General features: G+C 58.8%; 1 protein-coding gene and 1 non-coding gene across 8 annotated transcripts in view; both read left to right on the forward strand.

Moving 5' to 3' along the window:
* Nucleotides 1-2,323: 2,323 nt before the first annotated feature.
* ARHGEF10 (Rho guanine nucleotide exchange factor 10) overlaps nt 2,324-23,658 on the forward strand; it is a 107,563-nt gene continuing 86,228 nt past the window's right edge. For 4 of the 7 annotated variants that reach the window (XM_086703055.1, XM_086703056.1, XM_086703057.1 and 1 more), the window contains exons 1-2: nt 18,010-18,033; nt 22,502-22,569. In XM_086703055.1, coding sequence (XP_086559181.1) covers nt 22,533-22,569 — 37 coding nt within the window. In that variant the 5' untranslated portion in view covers nt 18,010-18,033; nt 22,502-22,532. Of the gene's footprint in view, nt 2,430-3,413; nt 4,124-14,350; nt 14,376-18,009; nt 18,034-22,501; nt 22,570-23,658 lie in introns of those variants that run through there. The other 3 variants (XM_086703059.1, XM_086703061.1, XM_086703062.1) reach the window with 3 other exon arrangements.
* TRNAR-UCG (transfer RNA arginine (anticodon UCG)) lies at nt 6,723-6,806 on the forward strand. The gene has a single exon. It is a non-coding gene; the product is annotated as a tRNA-Arg (tRNA).

The following is a 23,658-nucleotide window of genomic DNA, read 5'->3' on the forward strand; positions in this document are numbered from 1 at the left end:
AGAGAGAGAATCCCAAGTTGGCCTCATGCTCAGCACAGAGCCCGATGCGGGGCTCCATCCCACCACCTGGGATCATGACCCGAGCCGAAATCAAGAGACACTTCACCGACTGAGCCACGCTGGCACCCCAAGGTCTCCCTTTAAGCTTCTGAGCTGTGATGTAGATATTATTAGTCACATTTTTATATGGTTAGAGACTGTGTAAGTCACAGGGTTTTCTCAGTGTCAGAAACCAGAACAGCATCCCCCAAATGGACTCCAAATCCTTTGTTTATTCTATACATGCTACTATTTCCCTCTTACTGCTGGCCTTCTTGATCCGGAAACATAAGAAGCATCAGGATTTTCTTGCTGTGTGGCAAACTAGAACTAATTCAGTTCATCTTTTAACGTCTGTTCACCATGACCAATAAGGTAATTGGGTAGAAGACCTTTGAGTAAGGTCCTGAAAGAACCCTAGGAATACAGACATTATAATATTTTTCTGTTATTAATTCACTGACAGGAAATATGTTTTTTCATTGATTCAGGCGCCAGTATCTTCAGAGCGTGCAGTAAGACAGGTCTGAAATAGGATTTAAAAATAGCTCAGCCTATTCTACAAAACGAGCAAATGCGAATAATAAACATTGCTAGGGGCGCCTGGGTGGCTCAGTCGGTTAAGCTTCCGACTTCAGCTCAGGTCATGATCTCACAGTTCGTGGGTTCCAGCCGCACGTCAGGCTCTGTGCTGACAGCTCGGAGCCTGGAGCCTGCTTTGGATTCTGTGTCTCCCTCTCTCCCTGCCCCTCTCCCGCTCACACCCTAGCCTGTCTCTCTCTCTCAAATATAAAGAAACATTAAAAAAGTAAATATTGCTAAAATATTGCCTGACCTACTACTGTTTACTTCCTAATCACCACAGTCTCTGTGTGTTAGGACCGTGATTTACATTAGTCAAAACTGTCAGCGAATGAACTTACACAGAGCAGCCAAGCTGTAGGGGCACTTAATGTTTCAATTAATTATGACAATTAGCTGCTTGGTTTTATTCTCTAAGCCAAGTGAGTGGGGCCAGAGATCTCTGAGATGTCTGGCAGCTCTAAAATTCTGACCTGAAATCGCTTCTGGGGTTCAGAGATCTGGGCAGGAGAGGGGAGGGACGCACGTCTTGGAAAAACAAGAACACCCGTGCTACCTGTGAGGCCCGTGTACCAGGGAACATCCTCCAGCCGTGAGTTCGGTGTCTTCGTAGTCTGGTTAAAGACACCTGGGTCCCCGGTTCCTCCCTTCAGTGGTCACGGCAACAATAGTGCGTTTCTTTGTAAATGATGAGACAGGCGCCGCTGGTTAACAAGCCCAACGGCACGGGGGCGACCTTCCTGTCCAGGCTGGACGCTTCCCTGCGGAACCCAGCGTGCGCCCGTTTTCCACCGCAGGTGGACTCAAAGTCTGCGAGGGCTGGAAAGCCTGGGACGCGCTGTGCACGGGGGGGCGGAAGCAGAAGGCGCACTTGTGTCCCTCGGAGCACTACTCCTAGCCTCTGAAAATTGGCTGGGAAACGTGTGAACTCGCTGCATTTCCTAAGGCCCAAGCCCTGGCGGGTCTGAGAGCAGCTGACCTCCGGAGGGGCCAGGACCGCCCTGCAGGCTGGACCGGTACTGGAAGGAAGGGGCGGTGCTCTGGGGGGTGGTCTGTGGCCCAGGGGCCCTGCCCACGACCCCGCCCCGCGTGCACAGTCTCTGGGTACTTGGGGAAGGGCCAGTGTCTGGGGTGGGGTGGGGGGGGGGGGGTCCTGCCCCCGCCCACGCGTGCACAGCCCAAGGGTCCTCGTGAAGGGCCAGGTGATTTGAGGGGTCCTACCCACGACCCCGCCCACGCGTGCACAGTCTATGGGTGCTTGGGGAAAGGCCTGTATCTGGGGCAGGGTGGGAGTGGGGGGGTGGTCCTGCCCCCACCCACGCGTGCACAGTCTAAGGGTCCTCAGGAAGAGCTGACGTTTGGATGGGGCGTCCCCATGCCTCCCCCCGCCCACGCGTGCACAGTCTAAGGGTCCTCGGGAAGGGCTGGCGTTTGGGTGGGGGGGGGGGCGTCCGCATGCCCCCCGCCCACATGTGCACAGTCTAAGCGTCCTCAGGAAGGGCCGGGAGTCTGGGGCACCGTGCCCCCGCCCCCCGCCCACGCGTGCGCAGCCAGGCGGGGCGTTGGGCCTAGGAGGGGCCGCGGGCGGCCACGTGGCCCCGCAGGAATGCGCGGGCGTGTGGGCGGAGCGTGGCCGAGGACGGGCAGGCGTAGAATCCAATGGGCTCCCGGCACCGTCGAATCCGCCCAATCAGGTTGTGGGGGTGGAGCTGCCTCCCTGTGGGCGGGGCCGGGGCGCATCCCAGGGCGGCAGCAGCGGGGCAGGGTGAGGGGCGCTCAGAGGGCCGGCTGGCGGTGGTCCCGCCTGGGTGAGTGCAAGCTAGAGGGCCAGAGTCCTTGGGGGGTGAGTTCGGGCCGGGACGTGAGGATCCCTGGGGGACGGTGCAGGCCCAGGGGCAGGGTCCGGGGGTCTGTGGGGGGGGGCAGGGATGACTGACGGTCGCAAGGAATCTGGGGGTCCTGCGGGGAGAGGCGGGGGTTCCGGTGGGGAGGGCGCGGGCCCAGGAATGGGAGGCGGGGGTCCTTGAAGGGCGCGTCCAGCGAGTTAATCGCGGGTCTCGGACGAGTTTGCTTTTTCCTTTGAAAGTCTCTCTTCCGTCCAGTGCCCCCTAAACTCGCTAAATCCCACAGATCCGTGAACTCTGGGCTGCCCGCCCACCCGGAGTTTTACGGGAGGCGCAGACCCCTGGTAGTGGGGGCCTTGTTCCCCAGGAACAGTGCAGGTAACGGACCGCACGCAGCCCCCAGCTTCAGTGGGGTGCGCGCTGTGCCCTCACCCCAGCACACAGTGCAAGTAATGGACCACGGGCAGCACCCAGCTTCTGCGGGATGGTTCCTGGCACCCCGAGCACCACTGTGAAGCTAATCGGCCCATGAGCACCCCTTCCCCCCCCCCCCCCCCGCCCTGAACAACTTCGGGGTGTGCCCTTCCCACTGGGCACAGACAGTGGACGTAAAGGACTGAACGCAGCCTCCCAACTTTAGTGGGGTGCCCCTGTGCCCTCAGCCCAGCACACAGTGCAGGTAACAGGCCCATGAGCAGCCACCCAACTTCAGACGAGTGTCCTGTCTCCTCTGAGCACAGACATCAAGGAGTGCTTCATATGCAACCCACCCAACTTCAGAGGGGTGTCCCCTGGACCCTTGAGCACCCACAGTGCAGGTGATGGACCGCGAGCAGCGCCCCACCCAGTGGGGTGTCCCCTGTCCCCTGGCACAGACAATACAGGTCATGTGTAAGGGGGTCCATGAGCAGCCCCCAGCTCCCTGTCACTCCTGGGTACAGACAGTCTGGGTACAGACACTCCTGGGTACAGGTAACAGACCACGAGTGGCCGCCAAGTTGGGTGGAATTTCTCCTGTTACCCCGCGCACAGATGTGGAGGGAGTAAGCCCACGAGCAGCCCCCCCAACTTCGGCAGGGTGCCTGGGGTCCTCCCCCACGGGATAGTGGTAATGGGCTGTCAGGATTGTGTGGGAGGGTCCTCCAGGCAGGGGCCTGGAGGCCGGAGTCAACCAGACCCCTCTCAAGTCACGGGAGGAACTGAGGTGTTTATCTGGAACAGTAATTTCCCTTTTCCTGTAAAGACAAAGTCATTGGTCTGCTTTAGGATGAACGTAATTACATCTTGGAAGCAAGTATGTGTCCCCGTTCTCTCAGAGCATCGCGGCTCCAGAAACCGAAGCAGGGGTGCAGGCCATACTCAGGAGGCACCTACTCACCCCCAGCTGGCGGCACTTCGCCTCTGTGCTACCCTCAGTTTTGAGCATCAACATCTGGGTACACGATGCATCCGTGTTCAGAGAAAGCAGCAGATTGGCGCAATGCAGTATTCATGTCAGTGACTCACTTTTGCTAGAGGTGAAACTTCTCATTAACTCCAAACCTCGCGGGCTGTTCTCTGCTCTCTGGTTGAGCCGCAAAGTACAACCTAAGAAGCTGTCAGTGTGCGGATTCGGTGCAGGCGTGCCTGAGTGCCCCGCCGGGTGGAACATTGCAGGGGTGAGGTTTTCACTGTTCACTTACTGCTTACTAAATCTATTTCGCATATCTGTTTCGTAGGAAATAACTTTTATTAGAAAGGAAAGATAAGATTTGGTGTTTGTATTTTTGAAATATAATTTGCTTCACAACTAACAGTGTTTATTTGATTGGCCCTAGCATATGACTGAGTGGCTAACGTCTATGGTTAGGGACGGGGTCCGTTTGTAGTCAGATACAGAATTTCCTGGTTCCTTGTCATTTGTCTAAGGTGCTGTGTCATAACTGATTAACCTTCCACCAGGGGTTACAATTAGGGAAGAGGGAAATTGAGAGTTATTTAAAATAGCTTTTTACCTTTAAAAATGTTTTTTTTTAATGTTTATTCTTGAGAGAGAGAGAGAGAGAGAGAGCAGGGAAGGGGCAGAGAGAGAAGGAGACAGAATCTGAAGCAGGCTCCAGGCTCTGAGCTGTCAGCACAGAGCCCAATGCGGGGCTCAAAGTCACAAACTGTGAGATCATGACCTGAGCTAAAGTTGGACGCTTAAGCGACTGAGCCACCCAGGCGCCCCACATTTTACCTTTGACCTTTCTACTTTTACTAAATTTATCATCTCGATATTTTGATCTGCTGTGTTTTCTATGTAGTTTCTTTGCAGTGAAGGTAAGAGGAAAGTCTTTGGGAATTCTGGATAGAGGCAGGCCGGTTGCAGCAAGGGGCTTGATGTCAGGAGCCCTGGGCTGAGGTCTGGAAGCGCTCACCTGACCCGGGGTGAGTCAGGTCATGCCACAGAGTTTCAAGTCTACTCACTTACAAAGTTGCAGGAACGCAGTTTCTATGGAAAGGCTTTTTTTTTTTCAACATTTATTTATTTTTGGGACAGAGAGAGACAGAGCATGAACGGGGGAGGGGCAGAGAGAGAGGGAGACACAGAATCGGAAACAGGCTCCAGGCTCCGAGCCATCAGCCCAGAGCCCGACGCGGGGCTCGAACTCCCGGACCGCGAGATCGTGACCTGACTGAAGTCGGACGCTTAACCGACTGCGCCACCCAGGCGCCCCCTGGAAAGGCTTTTTACGCAGAAAATGGTCTGCAGAATGAAATGAAAATGGGGGGATTTTGGCTGTATTGTTCCAGAAATAATAGTTTAAAAACCCGAGTTGTGGGATGTTGCTGTATCGCACAGAGTGTGGTAGAAAGGTCTCAGAGCGTGTTGGTGTTCAGCTGATACGTTACTCCTAGTCTGCACGGGTAGAAGGGGAGTGGAGAGAAAGAAGATGGAAAGGGAGAGTAGGTGTGACACTTCGATTAGGTGGGATCATACCTTTCTCACCCAAGCCTCCTGCAAGTGTAATTTTGGAAGGACAGGAGAGATCCCGGACCTGTGCGGTAGGCACAGGCGCTCCAGGTCTGGGTGAGTCTGGCCCGGGGTCCCAGATGAGAGCTGAGTGCATCTGTGGGAGGCCGTGGCGGGGCCTCGCCTGCGACAGGTGACGGCCCTGGCTGACAGCAGGTGACAGACCCGGGACCTTCTCCGCCCCCAGCCTCCCTGACACACACAGCTTACTCTTCTCGCTGCTTGTTTGTGACTCTTCAAAGCTCCGATCATGAAAAGGAATGGTTGTCAGAACAACCAGTACTCTTTCCCCCCTGCTTTTCTTTGAGGCGCTGAAGTGATCTATACCTGTTGGTGGGAGGGGCTGTGTGTGTTTTTATTTCATATTTTCATGTGAAAAAGATTTTTTGAAATATTGAATCTTTGGTAGTGTTCATGTTTTTCTCTCCCATGAACCGCCTTCCAGTATCAGAAATTGGTTACAGTAAAACACAGCCTCAGCTAAAACTGTGTGGGGTGGCCTCTGCGACAGGGAGACACGGAGAAGGGGGGTACGTTGTGCAGGAGCCGGGGGGCGGTGGCGCATCGCACGTCCGGAGGGAATCGAGCGGCTCTCCGCGGGGGCTCCGAGGGGTCTGCTTACCTGCCGGCGCATCCTAGACTCCGGAAGCTTGACCCAGTGACCACTCACAAGTCCCAAACTGGAGAATTCATGAAGAAAGCAGAAGGAATGGGGGAGGGTGCCTGGGTATTCTGTACACGGACAACCTCGCGAAGCAAGGGATCTTCCAGCGTGAGGCGTGTCGGGGTCCCTGAGGATGTGGGCTTTGCTTTGTGGGCTGAGGGTGTGTCTTCATTCTTATCCGGGCCACGGCCACGTGGTTTGGCTGTGGAGCTCCAGACCCTTACGTGACAGTGCCATGATCATCGTTACTATTTTAAGAAGGCAGCGTAGACATTTACTCTGAGATACGGATGTTACAAGGAAAGCCACGATGTCAGATATATACGTGACCTCTGAACTTCTGGCTTCTCTTGTTAGTGTGGGTCATTAAGAGCTGCCCATGGGACGGGGCGCCTGGATGACTCAGTCTGTTAAGCCCCCAACTTCGGCTCAGGATGTGATTTCACGGTTCATGAGTTCGAGCCCCGCGTCAGGCTCTGTGCCGACAGCTCGGAGCCTGGAGCCTGCTTCGGATTCTGTGTCTCCCTCTTTCTCTGCCCCCTACCCACCCACTCTCTGTCTCTGTCTCAAAAATAAATAAAAACAAAAACATTAGGGTGCCTGGGTGGCTCAGTCGGTTAAGCATCTGACTTCGGCTCAGGTCCTGATCTCAGGGTCATGGGTTCGAGCCCCACGTCGGGCTCTGTGCTGACAGCTCAGATCCTGGAGCCTGCTTCGGATTCTGGGTCTCCCTCTCTCTCTCTGTCCCTCCCCCTCTTGTGCTCTGTCTGTCTGTCTCTCAAAAATAAATAAACGTTGAAGTAAGAAATGCTGCCCGTGTGAGAAAGGCCCGGGCATTACATCTTGACACAAGCGTGCTGGGCACACTGAGGGTTTCATTCTGTTATTCTCATTTCTCTGAGCGGAGAAGAGGCAGTGACTTGCGCTTGGTTCCTGGCTCCAAGGACCGGGAGGCGAGTGCATTGGAAGAGGTGTTGATGCTGACGTGGTCCTCCGTGGCCAGCGGGCGAAGTTTGAAGCCAGGGCTTGGAAGGGCTGTGTTCAGGAGGGCTGTCGTCCGAGTTTCCAGCACAGCCGTGGTTGTTGGCTGCTCTGCCTTTTTAACAGCGGCTGGGAAGTGACTTGAACCCCGAGGGCATTTGCTGAGCCGTCTGGATGGGAGGCCTGCACGGGCCAGTGTAGACACAGCCCGGGGAGTCCCGGAGAGCAAGAGGATCGCGCTACCGAGGCTGGCGCTGAGCTACCGAGGCTGGCGCTGAGCTCCAGCGGAAAGAATCCCGCGTGTCTTTTCGTCACTTGTGCCAGCAGGTCTGGGCCTGCGGGCCGGGTGGATCAGGCGGCCGGGAGGCTGTGGGCTGTCACTAGGCTCGCCCCAAGGACAGGGACTGGGCTCCCCCCCCCCCCCCCCACCGGCCCTGTGCTGCAGCAGTGATAAGACTACTCTGGAGCCCGGACTCGGCGGGGCCAGGGGCAGCGGCCCAGTCGCGGGGCGGGGTGGGGGGGGGTTGGGCTTACTCATTCCCCGCGTGCCACCTGCCTCCCGGGAGCTGCGGGAATGTCGTGGGCGTGTTGGGGAGTCTGGCGGCACAAGTGTTTCTGACGGGGCCACGCCGGGGCATCCTGTCCACCACTACTGTGCTGCATGGAGGGGGTCACTTGTCATTTGCAGCTGAGATCCCGCTCCCGCCGCCAGGTTCCCAGGACTGCAGGGGCCAGCGGCCTCCGTGAGGGCCTCGGTCCGGGCCTGATGTGTGAGAGTGAGGCAGAGCCCAGGCGGTCTGCTGTCCCTCCTGTGCACTGTGCGACTTACCAGGAGGGAGTGACAGGTGTCCCATTCTGCCCGGCCGCAGGGGTATGTGGGAACTGGGCACAGGTGTTCACGGCAGCGAGGAGATGGCCCTGTTAGGCAGGACCCGGCCAGAGGGAGATGTGCACCCCGGGATGGGTCCCTGCTCAGCGTTCGGGCTGGGACAGGACGTGCACGTGCTCACCTGTAACCGAGGCGGCTGTGGCTTCACACGCAGGTGTGTTCCTAGTAAGGCCCATTCTCCTGATGGTGCTCGGGGGCGCAGTTGGCCAGGGAGCCTGCTCTCTGGCTCTGGGATGCGGAAGGGCCCCAGGCACCTTTTCCCCCCCGGGCTTCGCACCAGGAATCAAATGGGTTCAACTACTAGGCCGACATGATAGGCCTGCTGAAATGGACTAGAGACTACAATAAATGCTCTGGAAGAGTAAAGGTGGAGGCAGGGCTGGGGGTGTGAAGGTGAGGAGAGGGTGATGCTGTTCACACGGGAGCAGGTAGGACCGCTAGGAGGGCGATACTTGAGTAAAGATCTAAAGAAGGTGAGTGATAAGGCAATAAGACCTTTCCAAGCAGAAGGAATCGCACGTGCAAAGGTCCTGAGGCAGGAGCGTACCAGGCATATCCAGGAACAGCAAGACGGCCCGTGGCTGTGGAAGACAGAGGTAGGACTTGGCCTCAGGGAAGTGACAGAGGGTGACAGAAAGCCATGGCAGGGCTGCGACCACACGTGACCCCTGTTTAACTGGGCCATCCTGGATGCAGTCTTGAAAACAGTTTACAGAGGGTTGAGGATGGGGAAGGGAGATCACTTGTGAGGCTTTTCCAGTAACTCAGGCAAGAGACAGGAGCCAGTGTGGGCCAGACAGGTGGCCTTGGAGGGAGTGGTTGGTCGTATTCCGGTAATGATTTCAAGACGGAAGTGCCCCGATTCCCAATGGGTTATATTCTGGGAACAGGAGAAAGGGGGATCGGGGTAACTCCCAGCTGTTGAAGTTCTGTCCTGAGCGAGGGCAAGAAGGAGGTTTCTGGGGGTGGGAGTGCTCACAATTCCATATGCTGAGCAAGGTGCCTCCCGCTGGGGCCGGCAATGTCTCTGGGAGAACATTTTGCATACCCCCTTAGCAACTTCAGATACGAGCGTCTCCCGCTTTCTGAAAGGTCACGCTAAGCCACTTGGCTCCTTGGAAAGACCCACGTCAGGACCTGGTTTCCCTCGCCCAAAGAGCCCGAGGAGGATTTCGCTTCTGTGAAAACAGTCGATCCGTGAAAATAGACGTGTGTCCTCCAGCCACAGGGGCACGGCCCGGCTCTGTCCTAGGGACGCTCTGCGTGCAGCCGCCTGTCCCCGTCTGTGCCTTCTCCCTTTATTTCGGGCATCTGTTAGCGGCGTGTGTCCCTGCGGCCCAAGAAAAGCCTGAGAGAATAATTTTTGGGGTCTGTTCACGGTCACAGATTTTCCCATAGAAATGAATGATAATTCCTTCTATCTCTGCTCTGAGGGATTTCGTCGGAACGCTGTACTTTCAGACAGCAGGGGACCCGCGTGCCATAGTGTGCTCTTAGCGCTAGTGTCCCTGCCTATAGAATGTTCCAGGACCGACTGATCTTGTCGGTGGGATCTTGGATCTCTCACACCCTCCCCTCACTTCTCCCTCCCCCACCCCTGCGTCCGGCAACCACCAATCCGTTCTTTGTACTTATGAGCTCGTTTTCACTCCGCGTAAGACGAGGTCACTTGATACTTGTCTCTCTCCGTTTGTTTCAGCCAATGTGACGCGGCCAGCCGGTCCGTGTCGCTGCGGAGAGCAGAACCTCTGTCCCCACGGCAGGGTAGTACTCTGCGTGGCGTGTGTATCACACCGTAGTTTCTTGCCGTTCTTCCTTCCGTGGACACTTCGGTGGCTTACACGCGTCTTAGGATGCCTGTCCAGAAGTGGGATTGCCGAACCGTGGGCGAGTTCTAGGGTTAATGTTTCGAGGAACCCGCGTGCCTTCTCCAGGGCCCCTTTCTCCACATCCTTGTCAGCACTCCTTACCTTTCGTCTTTTCGATTTTAGCCGTTCTGACAGGCGGGAGGCGATCTCTCAATGTGCTTTTGATTTGCATTTCCCTGATGGTCCCTGATGGTGAGAGCACCTTTCCATGTGCCTTTGCACCACCTGTATGTTTTCTTTGGAAAGATATCTTTTCAGATCCTCTGCCCGGTTTTTTAAAAAATGTATATTTATTTATTTTTAAGAAAGAAGGTACAAGTGGGGGAGGGGCAGAGAGAGAGGGAGACACAGACTCCGAAGCAGGCTCCAGGCTCTGAGCTGTCGGCACAGAGCCCGATGCGGGGCTTGAACCCACGAACCAGGAGATATGACCTGAGCTGAAATTGGATGCTCAACCAACTGAGCCACCCAGGCACCCCTCTCCCTCACTTTTTTTAAATGTTTATTTTTGAGAGAGAGAGAGACAGAGAGAGACAGAGAGAGACCAAGTGCAAGTGAGGGAGGGGCAGAGAGTGAGGGAGGGGCAGAGAGAGAGGGAGACACAGAATCCGAAGCAGGTTCCAGGCTCCGAGCTGTCCGCACAGAGCCCGATGTGGGGCTCGAACCGACGAACCGTGAGATCCTGACCCGAGCCGAAGTCGGACACTTAACTGACCGAGCCACCCGGGCGCCCATTTCCTTAATCTTTCTGGTAACTTGTTACTTTGTGTAGAAGTACAGCCGATTTGTGCGTACTTCGATTTTGTGTCCTTCGGCTTTGCTGAATTTGTTTCTAACAGTCTTTTAGTGCAGTCTCTGGGGTTCTCTATGGACAGTGTCATGTTGTCTGCACAGAGTATCAGTTTTACCTCTGCCTTCCCAGTGTGGATGCCTTTTGTCTCTTTTCTTGCCTAATTGCTGAGGCTGGGACTTGCAGCACCATGATGAAGAAAGGTGGTGATAGAGGACATCTCTGTCTTGTTCCTGATCTTACAGGAGACGCTTTCTGCTTTCCTCACTGAGTGTGATGTCAGCTGTGGACTTGCCACATGGGGCCTTTATTAGGTCGAAGTACGTTGTCTCTATACCCGCTTGTTGAGGGTTTTTTTTTTTTTTAAGTCATACACAGATGTTGAATTTTGTCAAATGGTTTTTCCGCACTGATGGTGATGACCCTGTGATCTCTGTCTTTCTTTTTGTCGGTAGGTGATTCTCGTTGACTTGTCGATGTTGAGCCTGGCATTCCTGGGGTGAGCTGCACTTGGTCACGGCGTTCGATCCTTTCAGTGCGGCGTTCATTATGGTTCACCACTATGTCACTGAGTATTTTTACGTCTTTGTTCATCGGGACTGTAATTTTCCTTAATTATATTGTCTTTGTCTTGTTTTAGCATCAGGGTAATGCTGGCCTCCTAAAATGCAGTTGGAAGTGTTTCCCATTCCTCTGTTTTTCTTGAAGAGTATGGGGAAGGATTGGTATTAATTCTAACTTTAATGTTTGGTAGGTCTCGTCCGTGAAGCTGTCTGGCCCTGGATATTTGTTTGTTGGGAGGTTTTTGGTGATTGATTCTATCTCCTTACTAGCAACGGGTCTGTTCAGATTTTCTATTTCTTCCTGATTCAGTCTTTGTAAGTTGTTTGTAGGAATTTTCCATTCCTTGTAGGTTGTACAGTTTGTTGGCTTAAAATTGTTTGTACTATGTTTCTTATGATCCTTTGTATTTCTTTGGTGTCTGATGAAATGGCTCGTCTGCTACGTGTGGTTTTATTTGAGTCCTCTCTGGTTTTTTTCCCCAGTAGGTCTGGTGAGAGGTTTGCCAGTTGTATCTTTTCAGAACCTCGTAGTTTCATTGATTTTTTTCTATTGCTTTTTGTCCGATTTGTTTCCATTCTGATCTTTGTTATTTTCTTCCTTGAGATGTAGAGTGGGGTGGTTCCTTTGAGATTTTTCTTGTTTCTTTTTTATTTTTTATGTACAGAGAGACAGCATATATGAGTGGGAGAGGGGCGGAAAGAGAGGGAGAGTGGGATTGAGCCCCTCATCAGGCTCCACACTGAGCGGACAGCCTGGTTATGATTCTCTCTCTGTCCCCCTCCCTCCTTCCCCATCTGCCCCTCTCCCCGACTCGTGTGTGTGCTCCCTCTCTCTCTCAAATTAAGAAAAAAAAAATGAAAAAAAGAGAGTCTCACTCGAGCTTCATGCCCAGCATGGAGCCTGACAGGGGACTCAATCTCACAACCTGATCTGAAATCAAGAGTTTCATGCTTAACTGACAGAACCACCCAGGCACCCCATTCTTGTTTCTTTGCTTTCTTTTTTTTTTTTTTTTAATGTTTATTTATTTTTGAGAGAGAGAGAGAGAGAAGGAGGGGAGGGGAGGGGCAGAGAGAGAGAGGGAGACACAGAATCCGAAGCAGGCCTCAGGCTCCAAGCTGTCAGCACAGAGTCTGATGCAGGGCTCGAACTCAAGAACCGTGAGATCATGACCTGAGCCAAGGTCGGATGCCCAACCGACCAAGCTCCCAGGAGCCTCTTGTTTCTTAACATAGACATTTATGGCTACAGATTTCTCTCTCAGAGTAGCTTTGCCGCATTCCATAGATTTTGGAGTGTTGTGTTTCCACTTTCGTTTGTCTCAAACGAAACAAGGTATTTTTTTTTTTTTTTTTCTTGTGGGTTTCTTGTTTGACTCACTGGTTGTTCACTAGGATGTCGTTCAGTCTCCACATATTTGTGTTTTTCCCCATTTTCCTGTGATTGGTTTCTAGTTTCATTCCAGTGTGATCGCAAGAGACGTTTGATATGGTTTCAGTCTTGTTAAGTTTGTCGAGATTTGATTTGTCACCTAACACGCGATCGGTCCTGGAGAATGTGCTGTATGCACTTGAAAAGAGCGTGTATTCTGCTTTGGAAACGAATGCTCTGTATGTGAAGTCCATCTTGTCTGATGTGCCGTTTGAGGCTGGGGTTTCCTGTTTGATTTTGTCTGGCCACCTGTCACACGTACTTTAAGACTTGGTGGGGTTCAAGGAGAAATGCCCACCACTTTGGGGGCACCTTGTTGGCTCAGTGGTTAGGTGTCCGACTTCGGTTCAGATCATGATCTCGCGGTTCATGAGTTCGAGCCCCGCGTCGGGCTCTGTGCTGTCTCCCTCCCTGTGAGTCTCCCTCTCTCTCTCTCTGTCCCTCCCCTGCTTGTGTTCTGAATCTTTCTCTCTCTCTCAAAAATAAATAAACATTTAAAAAAAATTAAAAAAAAGAAATGCCCACCATTTTGGAGGGCTGCAGGCTAAGGAGTCTTCACTTGCCTAATTAGCATCGTCTCATGGTCATGAGCCTCTGCTCCTGCCCCGTGGTCTCGGAGATACCCTCCATCCACCTGGCCCTCCTCCCCGGTGCCCTGTGGACCCCGATACCTGAGTAACCTTCTAAAAAGGCCTCTCTGGCCACATCAGTTCCCTGCTCAAACACGTCCATGGATCTCCTCGGAGCCAAGCACGAGGCCCTGCTCTGGATGGGGGGGGGGTCCCCCTGCAGGTGGGGGGCCTCCCTCCCCTCTTGCTGCCCTCCTCTGTCTTCCTCCGGGAAGCACTCTCTTCGCAGCCCTGCCTCAGCCGTACTGGCCGCTCTCCTAGCCTCCCTGCCCAGGACTGCTGTGTGGGCACAGTGATTGCGCCCTCTGGACACCCTCTCCTTCCTCTTCCCAGGGTCCACGGTGTGGCTCCGCTGGTGTCGGGTGTGTGGGCACCCCAGCACCCTGGGGGCCGTGTCCCGGGGGACGGAGCAGGTTCACGGACTCCCCTCCCCACGTGTGTGAGGAAGGAGGCTTGCTGTGCCCTGGGGGGGGGGGGGGGGGGGATGGCTCTTATCCTGGGTCTGACCAATGTGATAACATCTCTCTGTGGGAGCATCCGATTACGCTTCCCGTAAGTAACTCCCTTCCTGGGCGGCCCCCACCCCTTGGAGGCCCTGCACCCTGGGCACGGAGGTTGTCCTGCTGGGGGTGCAGGGCTCAGACTCTGGCCCGGGTCCCAGCTGACCCCCGTTCTGAGGCCGCCTGTCCTGGTCTCTGAGGATGATTCTTACAGTTGGAGTTCACTTTATGCATGAGACTTCTGGGCACGTGGGTCTTAGTGGAGGGGCTTGTGGTTTTACTCTGGGTCACGTTGTGAGCTGACCCTTTCCTGGGATGCTCTGCCCTGTCCTTGGGTCGGGCACAGTGTGGCGTGGGAAAGAACAGGGAGGCCTGGAGAGGCTGCGGAGGGCGCCCGGCCCCAGAATTAATCAGAGAGAGCGGCGCCCCCGCTGGTGGGCTGATGGGGCACAGGGTGTGGGCTCCGGGAGCAGAGGCAGCTCTAGAGACCGTTCGCTTCCATGAGCAACTTTCTGCTATTTTGTTTTCCGAGCTTGATATTTAAAGAAAGCACTTCTCCAAGACTTGGCCTGATAAAGACAGATCTCACTTACTCCTCGGTAAGTCTTGATCATGTGAAGCAGTTGTGATTTTGTGCAGGTGAAGTTGAGGTTTAGAGAAAAGTCTGGATTGCTCTGACTCAGATGACTCGAGTCTGTGCATTCAGTGCGGATGGGCCTTCCGGAGCTTTCCGGGGGACGTGCGGTTGGGTGGTGAGTCTCCTCTTGGTAAATTGACCGTCAGAGGACAGGAGGGCACAGCCATGTCACTGACATGGTCAGAGCCCGTGTGGACCCCACCCCCGGGGGAGGGGGTTCCCCTCGACCTGGGCCTCCAGCTGCCCACAGTGTGACCCACCAGGAGCTCCTGTGTCCCTTCCCCTCCTCTCCCTCCCTCCTCACGAAACCCCTTTCTGGAGTTTGTTCCTTACTAGCAGGTCCTAAATAAGGAAGTATTTTCCCAGCTCTACAAACGTGCACTTACGGCCTGGGCATCAGCCAAGGTTACGTGTGTTCCTTGTTCTGAGCCAGCGTTCAGCAGCCTGCGCCCTTCCAGAGGGAGCCTGCCTGGATGTGTCCCACCCCAAGCCACACGCACTCCCTGTGGGGAGGGCTGGACAAGGCTCCTTCCCTCCTCTTTCTCTCTCTAGGGGAGGGGGATGGTGCTTCCTCCTGGACTCCAGATTGGGGGCCTGAGCTGGGCTCAGAGAACAACAAACAAGAAGGTTGACATGCACATGAATTCATCTCAGCCACGGCAGAGGCCTTGGGTGGGGGGAGGCAGGGGTGCAGAAGTCCTGGGTGGGGGAAGGAGGCAGGGGTGCAGAGATCCTGGGAGGGGGAAGGAGGCAGGGGTGCAGAGATCCTGGGTGGGGGAAGGAGGCAGGGGTGCAGAGATCCTGGGAGGGGGAAGGACGCAGGGGTGCAGAGGTCCTGGGAGGGGGAAGGACGCAGGGGTGCAGAGATCCTGGGAGGGGGAAAGAGGCGGGGTACAGAGTTTCTGGGTGGGCGGAAGGAGGCAGGGGTGCACAAGTCCTGGGAGGGGGAAGGACGCAGGGGTGCAGAGGTCCTGGGTGGGCGGAAGGAGGCAGGGGTGCACAAGTCCTGGGAGGGGGAAGGACGCAGGGGTGCAGAGGTCCTGGGAGGGGAACAGACTGGTGAGCTGCAGTGGCCAGGGGGAAGGGCAGGAGGGCCTGGAGGGCAGGCAGAGGGGCAGCGCGGGTGTGGGCTGTGCTCCATTCCTGGACACTTTCAGTCAAAGTGCAGTCCTGGCTGGGCTGTCTGCCCTGCTTCTCCAACCCCTGGTCCCCACCCTGTCTTTCGTGCCCTCCCAGGACACCCCGGATTCTGTGTCCTTGGGCCCCCAAGTGGGCTGCTCCTATTAGGATTTCCTTGTGGTGATGCATCGTTGTGCTGAGGCTGGGCGTTGTCTTTTTCCACGGGAGGAGATGTGTCCTCTCCTTGTGGCTGGGAGCTGAGGCCACGCAGGAGGGGCGCAGCTGTGGGAGGGAGGGCAGAGAGAGGGATCAGAGTTTGCAGGGGGAGTGCCGGGAGAGGCTGCATGGAGGTGGCCTGCGTGGAGATGGCTGGCGTGAGCTGGGGACGGCAGATGGGATGCAGGGTCCCAGCTCTGGCTAGGGGCGCTCGCCCTCCGGGGAGACCTCACATCCCTTCCCTGGAGCAGGGGCGAATGGGAAAGAGCCGGTGAGCGGCTGGCTGGTGCCTCAGGTTCTCTGATAGCCGTTGATCCCGGTACATTTGCTTCTCTTTTACTTCTATTTGGGCCAGCGGGTGCGGGAGGGAAGAGATCTCAGGGCTGGCGACAGTGTGACATGGGCACATTTCTTACGGTCAGAAATGTGCAGACACCCGCCCCCCGCGTAGCCTTGACGAGATGATGCCTCGCTGTCCCCCCGGCGGTAAAATCCAGGCGATCACGGGACGGAAGTGCCAGGTGGCAGCGATGTTCCCTGCAGGTGTCAGAGAAGACCCTCTTTCCTCCCCACCCCTCCCCTTTTTTGTGCACATTATCTCTACTTAAAAGTCTGGAAACGTGAGGATGGGGGGCTGACGTGTTTGGTCTGCTGTGGAATCTGGTTAAATGTAGACCCTGCCATTCCAGCAGGACGTGCTCGCTGAGCTCTCGGGTGCTCTCCCTTCTCCCCTCGTGGTCTCTGTTGAGGGACAGCCTTACAGACGTGACGCCGACCCAAAGGCTCCTGGTTCCAGTACCAAACTGAGCGCGCCTGCTGTGAGCCCCCGGGATTTCCTGGCTCACGCTGATGGCTCAGTGTCCAGCCCCCTGGCCCCTCAGCCCCAGGCTCTGTCCTCGGGGCCGCCTCCCCCTAGGCCTGAGGGACGGGGCCCCGAGGCTCCCTGCCCCAGCCGGGCTCTGTGCCGATGTTCCGAGCCAGCCCCTTAGTCTGGGACGCTGGCAGGTGCTCTGATCCCGGCACGATTGGTGGCGGCGGGCTGGGGTGGAGGCCCACCCAGAGAGTGGGGAGACCATTGGGGTGGATGTCGGGGAGCCGAGCCCAGAGCACACTGTGCGTGGGGTGCCATGCGCTAGCAGAGCTGAGCCCGATGTGCCGAGAGCCTGTCCCCTCAGGGGTGCTGCCCCAGCCTCGTGGACACGGGGTCGTCTCACCCCCAGTGGCCCTCGGGTGGGCGGCGCAGCTGAGGACACCGAGGCGCAAACAGCAGAGCCTGGTCCAGCCGGGAGGGGTCAGGACGGCAGGGTGTCGGCAAAATCCGGCCCCCAGCCCTCTGCTGCTGATTCACCTGCTTTTCGGGGGAAGGGGCCTAGGTTGCGAGAGTGCCGCAGTCCTCAGATTCCAGACCTCAGCGTCGCTGCGGTCACAGGGTACGAGCCGCAGGAAGCACCGGCCCCCTGTGCCTCAGCATCCTGCTGCCCACCGGCCCCAGATGCTACCTTGCGCGTCTCCGCGGATCGTGCAGGGCACACACAAAAAAATGCCACAGGAGTAAAGGTTCAAGTGTATTTCCGTGATGTCGCAGAAGGCAAGGGAAGCGATCTGGGGTGTTCCCTGGCCTGGGAAACCATCTTGTGACGTGGAGCCACGTGGCCTCCAGACCCGTGGCACAAAATCTTCCTGCAGCGCTTGACCTCTGGCCGCTGCCGTGACTGGATGCGTCATCGTTTGGTCGAAAACCGCAATCTGGGTGCACGATGCAATCTCTCATTAGGATGCCGAAATTGAAGAGTGACAGCAGTAACACAGCCTGGACTGGAATTACTCACGCTCTGTCCATCAGAGGACGGCATCGTGTAAGCGACGCTTGTCCCGTGTCCCCGGGTCGGTCTCGGGCAGAGTGGGCTGCAGCCCGGCCCAGCCCCCAGAACGCCGTCTGCCAGCCCAGAGGGCACCCGGGGAGGGTGTCCACTGCCAGGCACCCGATGGTGCAGAGAAGTGGCTTCAGAACCTGCTTGGCTGCGGGGGGCCTGGAGGGCCCGGGGGTGCAGACACGGTGCCCGGGCAGGCTGCAGGCACGGTCGGTGCCTCTGTGACTTCCGGAAGCCGACTTGTGCGTTTGCTGCCTAGAACATTTCCTTCTCAGGAGCACGGCTTCCTATGGACGCTGATCTTGGAAGCAAACCGTCACCGGGCACTCTGCGATCTGCCTGGCGCTCACCGGCTACCGGAGCACAGATCGCGGCACGGGGGCCCCCGGGCTCCAGCCCCAGCTCGGGCGCACGGTGAGCAAGCCCCGGGCTTGCTTGGAACGGGTCCTGTGTGCAGCAGGTACCCTGTGGGCGTGAGCCGTGCTGGTCAGCGGGCCGGGCGTCGGGGCAGTTCTCGTGTTGTGCCGCGGTTACCCGTGGGGAAAAGCCCAACTGGACTCTGTTCTGATGTGTTTTAAGGACAAACGATTCGCATTAATGAGATTTGTGCACGAGGTTTAAAGAGTTTGGAAGCCGAGTAGGGTGTGTGATGCAGAGAAGAGAATCGAGTTAAGACGAAGAGGGTGTGGCTGGTCGATGTGGCTGAGCTCCCCCAGGAGGGACCCCGGCAGCCACGCCACCACTCTGTCCCCACTGGGAAGGATACCTTTTTATGGCCGGCCTCCAGCACGTCTCACGCGGGAGGAGAGCGTGTGCAGAGATCATACCGCGTAGAAAGCTGTGCTTTGCTCTAAAGCCCAAGAGCCCCTCTGGCTCCCGTGGGCTCTGCCACGTGGGAATGTCGTCCTCTGCAGCTAAGAGCGCAGGATGTGTGTCCCTGGTCTGTGGACAGAATGCCTAGGAGCCGGAAGCCCTGGTCAACTCACCTCTCAGATGGCTAAAAATACCAGTTTCCCTTCTTTTCCTCGCTTCCTCCCTTGACTGTGGCGTCCGTTGGCCCCTCTTCCCGCGGATGTCTCTTCTTTCCTGTTCCCCCCGGTGCCTGCGGGGTCTTGGTGCGCCGGGAGGGGCCGGGTCCAGTGTTGGGACCAGCCTGGCGTTTCCCTGTGTGAGCAGCACCGGTGAGAGCCCCCCGCGCCCTCGACGGCCTCATGTACGTCACGACAGGTCGCGGCTGGCGCACTCCAGGGAGATTTGCAGGCTCACCTCTGGAATGTGTCTGCATTTGAGGGTGAAGGCCCTCCCCCCCTCGTGCTGCGGAGGCCTGCGTGATTCCTGCAGCCTGTCACGTACTCTGCCCCTCCTGGCACCGCTGCCCCAGAGCAGGTGGACCCTCTGGTGTCCGTGCCAGCTGGGCCAGCAGAGCGTGTGTGACCTCCTGCAGAGCTGCAGACCCGCAGCCTGCGGGCTGTGACCTCCTGCAGACTCAACTTCGGTGCCTTGACCATGGTGGACGTTGCAGGGACATTTGCTGACGTGGCAGGCGTGGTGTTCCTGTTAGCGTCTGGGTTCCTGTGTCCCCGTCCCTGGGGAGCAGGTGACCTGAGGTCGCCGCAGCTTCTTGGCCAGACGTGCTTCCTCCCGCATTATTTTCCCGAGGGTTCGCTGTGGTCTGTGCACGTCTGTCTGAATTGTTTGGAGACCTAACTCCGGTTTCTGGCCAAATTTTGCTGTGGCCTCTGTTGACACCACTGAGTGTGTGTCGTATCAGATCTCTGGAGAGGTCCTGGGGTGGACATGGTCTCACAGAGCACAGATGGCAGTGTAGCTGGACTACCACCTGCTGCCATTCACCGAGTGTCCCCTGCGTGCTGGGCCCTGTTCTGATCCCCACGGCCGCTGAGGCCCTTACCGTCCCTCCGTTCCAGGTGGAGGCTTGGGCTCAGAGATACGGACACTCTGGGGCTCCTGGTGGCCCGCAGGAGAGCAGGGAGCAGAGATCACAGCCCCAGCGTGTGCGTCCATGTCTGTCCTGGGTCTCCCTGTGGGTGGGTTTCTCCAGGACCCCCAAGCCTTGGTTTTCTCATTTTGAAAATAAAGGGAACCTGTTTTCCGGAGGTGTGGTGTTTCCAAGTGCGCAGCAAGGAGATGCTAAGCGAGAGAGGCCGGCACATGGCAGGTGCGTGGCCCACTTGGGCCCGTATGGGGGCCGCTTCGGGGGCTGGGGTGTGGCCTGTGCAGGGCTGATGTGTGGCTGATGTGTGGCTGGTGTGTGACCGGTGCATGGCCCGTGCATGACCAGTGTGGGGCCCTGTGTGTGGCTAGGGCATGGCCCAGGTGGGACCTATGTGGTGGCCAGTTCGTGGCTGCTGTGGGGGCCGGTGTGGGGCCCGTGTGGGGCTGGTGTGGGGCCTGTGCTTGGCTAGGGCGTGGCCCAGGTGGGACCTGTGTGGGGGCCAGTTGTGGCTGCTGTGGAGGCTGGTGTGTAGCCCGTGTGGGGCTAGTGTGGGGCCCTGTGCGTGGCTAAGGCATGGCCCAGGTGGGACCCGTGTGGGGGCCGGTTCGTGGCTGCTGTGGGGGCCGGTGTGGGGCCCGTGCATGACCAGTGTGGGGCCCTGTGCGTGGCTAGGGCATGGCCCAGGTGGGACCCGTGTGGGGGCCAGTTCGTGGCTGCTGTGGGGGCCGGTGTGTGGCCCGTGTGGGGCTGTTGTGGGGCCTGTGCATGGCTAGGGCGTGGCCCAGGTGGGACCTGTGTGGGGCCGGTTCGTGGCTGGTGTGGGGGCCGGTGTGGGGCCTGTGCGTGGCTAGGGCATGGCCCAGGTGGGACCTGTGCGGGGGCCAGTTCGTGGCTGGTGTGGGGGCCGGTGTGTGGCCCGTGCGGGGCTGGTGTGGGGCCTGTGTGTGGCTAGGGCATGGCCCAAGTGGGACCTGTGCGGGGGCCGGTTCGTGGCTGGTGTGGGGGCCGGTGTGGGGCCCTGTGCGTGGCTAGGGCATGGCCCAGGTGGGACCTGTGCGGGGGCCAGTTCGTGGCTGCTGTGGGGGCCGGTGCGTGGCTAGGGCGTGGCCCAGGTGGGACCTGTGCGGGGGCCGGTTTGTGGCTGCTGTGGGGGCCGGTGTGTGGCCCGTGCATGACCAGTGTGGGGCCCTGTGCGTGGCTAGGGCATGGCCCAGGTGGGACCCGTGTGGGGGCCAATTCGTGGCTGCTGTGGGGGCCGGTGTGGGGCCCGTGTGGGGCTGTTGTGGGGCCTGTGCATGGCTAGGGCGTGGCCCAGGTGGGACCTGTGCGGGGGCCGGTTCGTGGCTGGTGTGGGGGCCGGTGTGGGGCCTGTGCGTGGCTAGGGCATGGCCCAGGTGGGACCTGTGCGGGGGCCAGTTCGTGGCTGCTGTGGGGGCCGGTGTGTGGCCCGTGCGGGGCTGGTGTGGGGCCTGTGCGTGGCTAGGGCGTGGCCCAGGTGGGACCTGTGCGGGGGCCGGTTTGTGGCTGCTGTGGGGGCCGGTGTGTGGCCCGTGCATGACCAGTGTGGGGCCCTGTGCGTGGCTAGGGCATGGCCCAGGTGGGACCTGTGCGGGGGCCAGTTCGTGGCTGCTGTGGGGGCCGGTGTGGGGCCCGTGTGGGGCCTGTGCGTGGCTAGGGCGTGGCCCAGGTGGGACCTGTGCGGGGGCCGGTTCGTGGCTGCTGTGGGGGCCGGTGTGTGGCCCGTGCATGACCAGTGTGGGGCCCTGTGCGTGGCTAGGGCATGGCCCAGGTGGGACCTGTGCGGGGGCCAGTTCGTGGCTGCTGTGGGGGCCGGTGTGGGGCCCGTGTGGGGCCTGTGCGTGGCTAGGGCGTGGCCCAGGTGGGACCTGTGCGGGGGCCGGTTCGTGGCTGCTGTGGGGGCCGGTGTGGGGCCCGTGCATGACCAGTGTGGGGCCCTGTGCGTGGCTAGGGCATGGCCCAGGTGGGACCCGTGTGGGGGCCAGTTCGTGGCTGCTGTGGGGGCCGGTGTGTGGCCCGTGCGGGGCTGGTGTGGGGCCCTGTGCGTGGCTAGGGCGTGGCCCAGGTGGGACCTGTGCGGGGGCCAGGTCGTGACTGCTGTGGGGGCCGGTGTGTGGCCTGTGTGTGCTCAGTTCGTGGCTGGGCAGGCAGTGCCAGTGGTGCCCTGCCAGAGCCCACACGAGCAGTCCCTTCTCCCACGTGGGTTGACAGCGGGCTGCATCCTGGTTCCTCCAGCATGTTCCGCACTGTGGGCGGATGGTGGCCAGGGTACTGTCACCGTCGTCACTGTCCCTTGCTGCTGTCCTTGCTACATCGGAGCCTGGACATTTTCACCGGCTCGTTCTGGTGGAAGCCGGGCAGGTGTTTGATACCCTAAACCCTTGTAAACAGGGAGGGGGCTTACGGGATGGCCGCCTCGCGGCCCGGGGACTGAGCTCCTCACAGTTTGGCTGGTTTCGCGCTCATTCTCAGACTTGGGTTTCCTGTGATCGTGTGTGCGGGAACGGGATCTGCAAAGAAGAGAGGAAAACGTGTGCGGAGATGCGGCCCAGACCCAGGGTTCAGGGATCGTGAGCGTGGCCCACGGTCCTGGGCGGCGAGGGCTTCGCTCGAGGCTGCAGCGGAGGGAACGGGATGGGGAGACGTGTGCAGGGCGGGAGGGGCCGTCCCCGAAGCGTGGGCGCAGACGCAGCTCCCGGCGGGGGGGGGGGGGGGGGGGGAGTGAGGCCACCAGGACTGTGTGCTCCGTGCTCTGGGCGTGGTCTCGGAGGACACTTGGCAGGCCTTGTGGGGGAGGGGCTGGTCCTGTAGCTGCCACCGTGGATGACCGCTGGCCTGGCCTGGAGAGCCCCCTGCAGCCCAGGGCGGCCTCTGCCTGTGGTGACCGTGGTGTCTTTCCTTCCCCAGGGCTCCCAGGAGTGAGCGTCCCAGCTGCACGATGGACCAGCCAGAGCCGCCCGCCCCCACGCCCGAAGGTAATGGGGCGTCCTTCGGGGGCCCTTTCCCCCTCGGGGACGGGGAGGGGTGACCACAGGTACCGACGAGGTGGAGCTCAGCCGCCCCCCCCCCCATCCCCTGGCCACCAGGGCCCATCCTCACTTTGGGGTAACGTGGCTGAGCGCCTCCCTGGCCCCGGGCCCCCCCGCGGGGCACGGGCCAGCACAGCCTGCTGTGAGCCCTACCTGTGGGGACCCATCAGTGCCCTCCGGCATGGAGGGTGGCCTGGAGGATGATGAGGAAGGGAGACGTCCCATCCAGCTCTGGGGCACGTTCCTTATCTGCCTCCCTCCACCACTGTGAGGACCGTGAGGGAGGGGTGCAAGTTAACGTTTCCTTGTCCTGTCCCCTCGCCACGGTGGGGCGTCGGGGGCTTGGTGTCACTCCCCGCTCATGGGGCAGGGCCTCCTTCCGGGCTCCCCGTTCCCGAGGCTTCCCCAGACGTGCCCCCGTGGACAGACTCACATGTCCTTTGCACACCCGGAGGCTATAGGGCCTGAAAGGCAGAACCCTCAGCATGTGAAGCTGCGAGAGTGTGGGAGGAACCCACGCAGGGCCCGTGGCTCTTCCATGCCCTCCCGCTCCCGGCAGGCGTGGGCCCTTGGGAAGTGCCCTGGCCCGGCTCTGCGCTGCAGGTGGCTCTGGGCCTCGGGCTCCCAGTCGGAACAGAAGGAAGGCAGCCCACAGGTGGAGCCGCTCCTGTGGGGAAGCAGGGCTCGGGCCGAGGGGTGCCTGGGCTGCTGGGCGCTGGGCCCCCCAGGAAGGCTCAGCTCGACTGGAGAGCCCTGTGGGGAGGGCTGGTCCAGAAGGAGCCAGTGATGCTGGGCCATGTGGCCAGAGGGACCCCTGCACACCTTCAGCCAGAGTCTGCACTCGGGTGTGACCTAAGGGCCAGCTGTCGACCCTGGAGAGTTTCCTGAGCCCCGGGGTGAGGGTGGCTGGCTGGAGGGCACTCCAGGAATCCCGCGGCCCAGGCCGTGCACCTGCTCCTTCTGCGGGGCGCCTTCTGGGGGGGCTGGCTCCCTCCTCGGGCTGCGGCCGGCGGGCTTCGGTTATGGGGGGGGTCC

This window comes from Puma concolor, chromosome B1 (assembly GCF_028749965.1).
Source record: "Puma concolor isolate L17-30 chromosome B1, mPumCon1.1.hap2, whole genome shotgun sequence".
NCBI classification, from domain to species: Eukaryota; Metazoa; Chordata; class Mammalia; order Carnivora; family Felidae; genus Puma; species Puma concolor.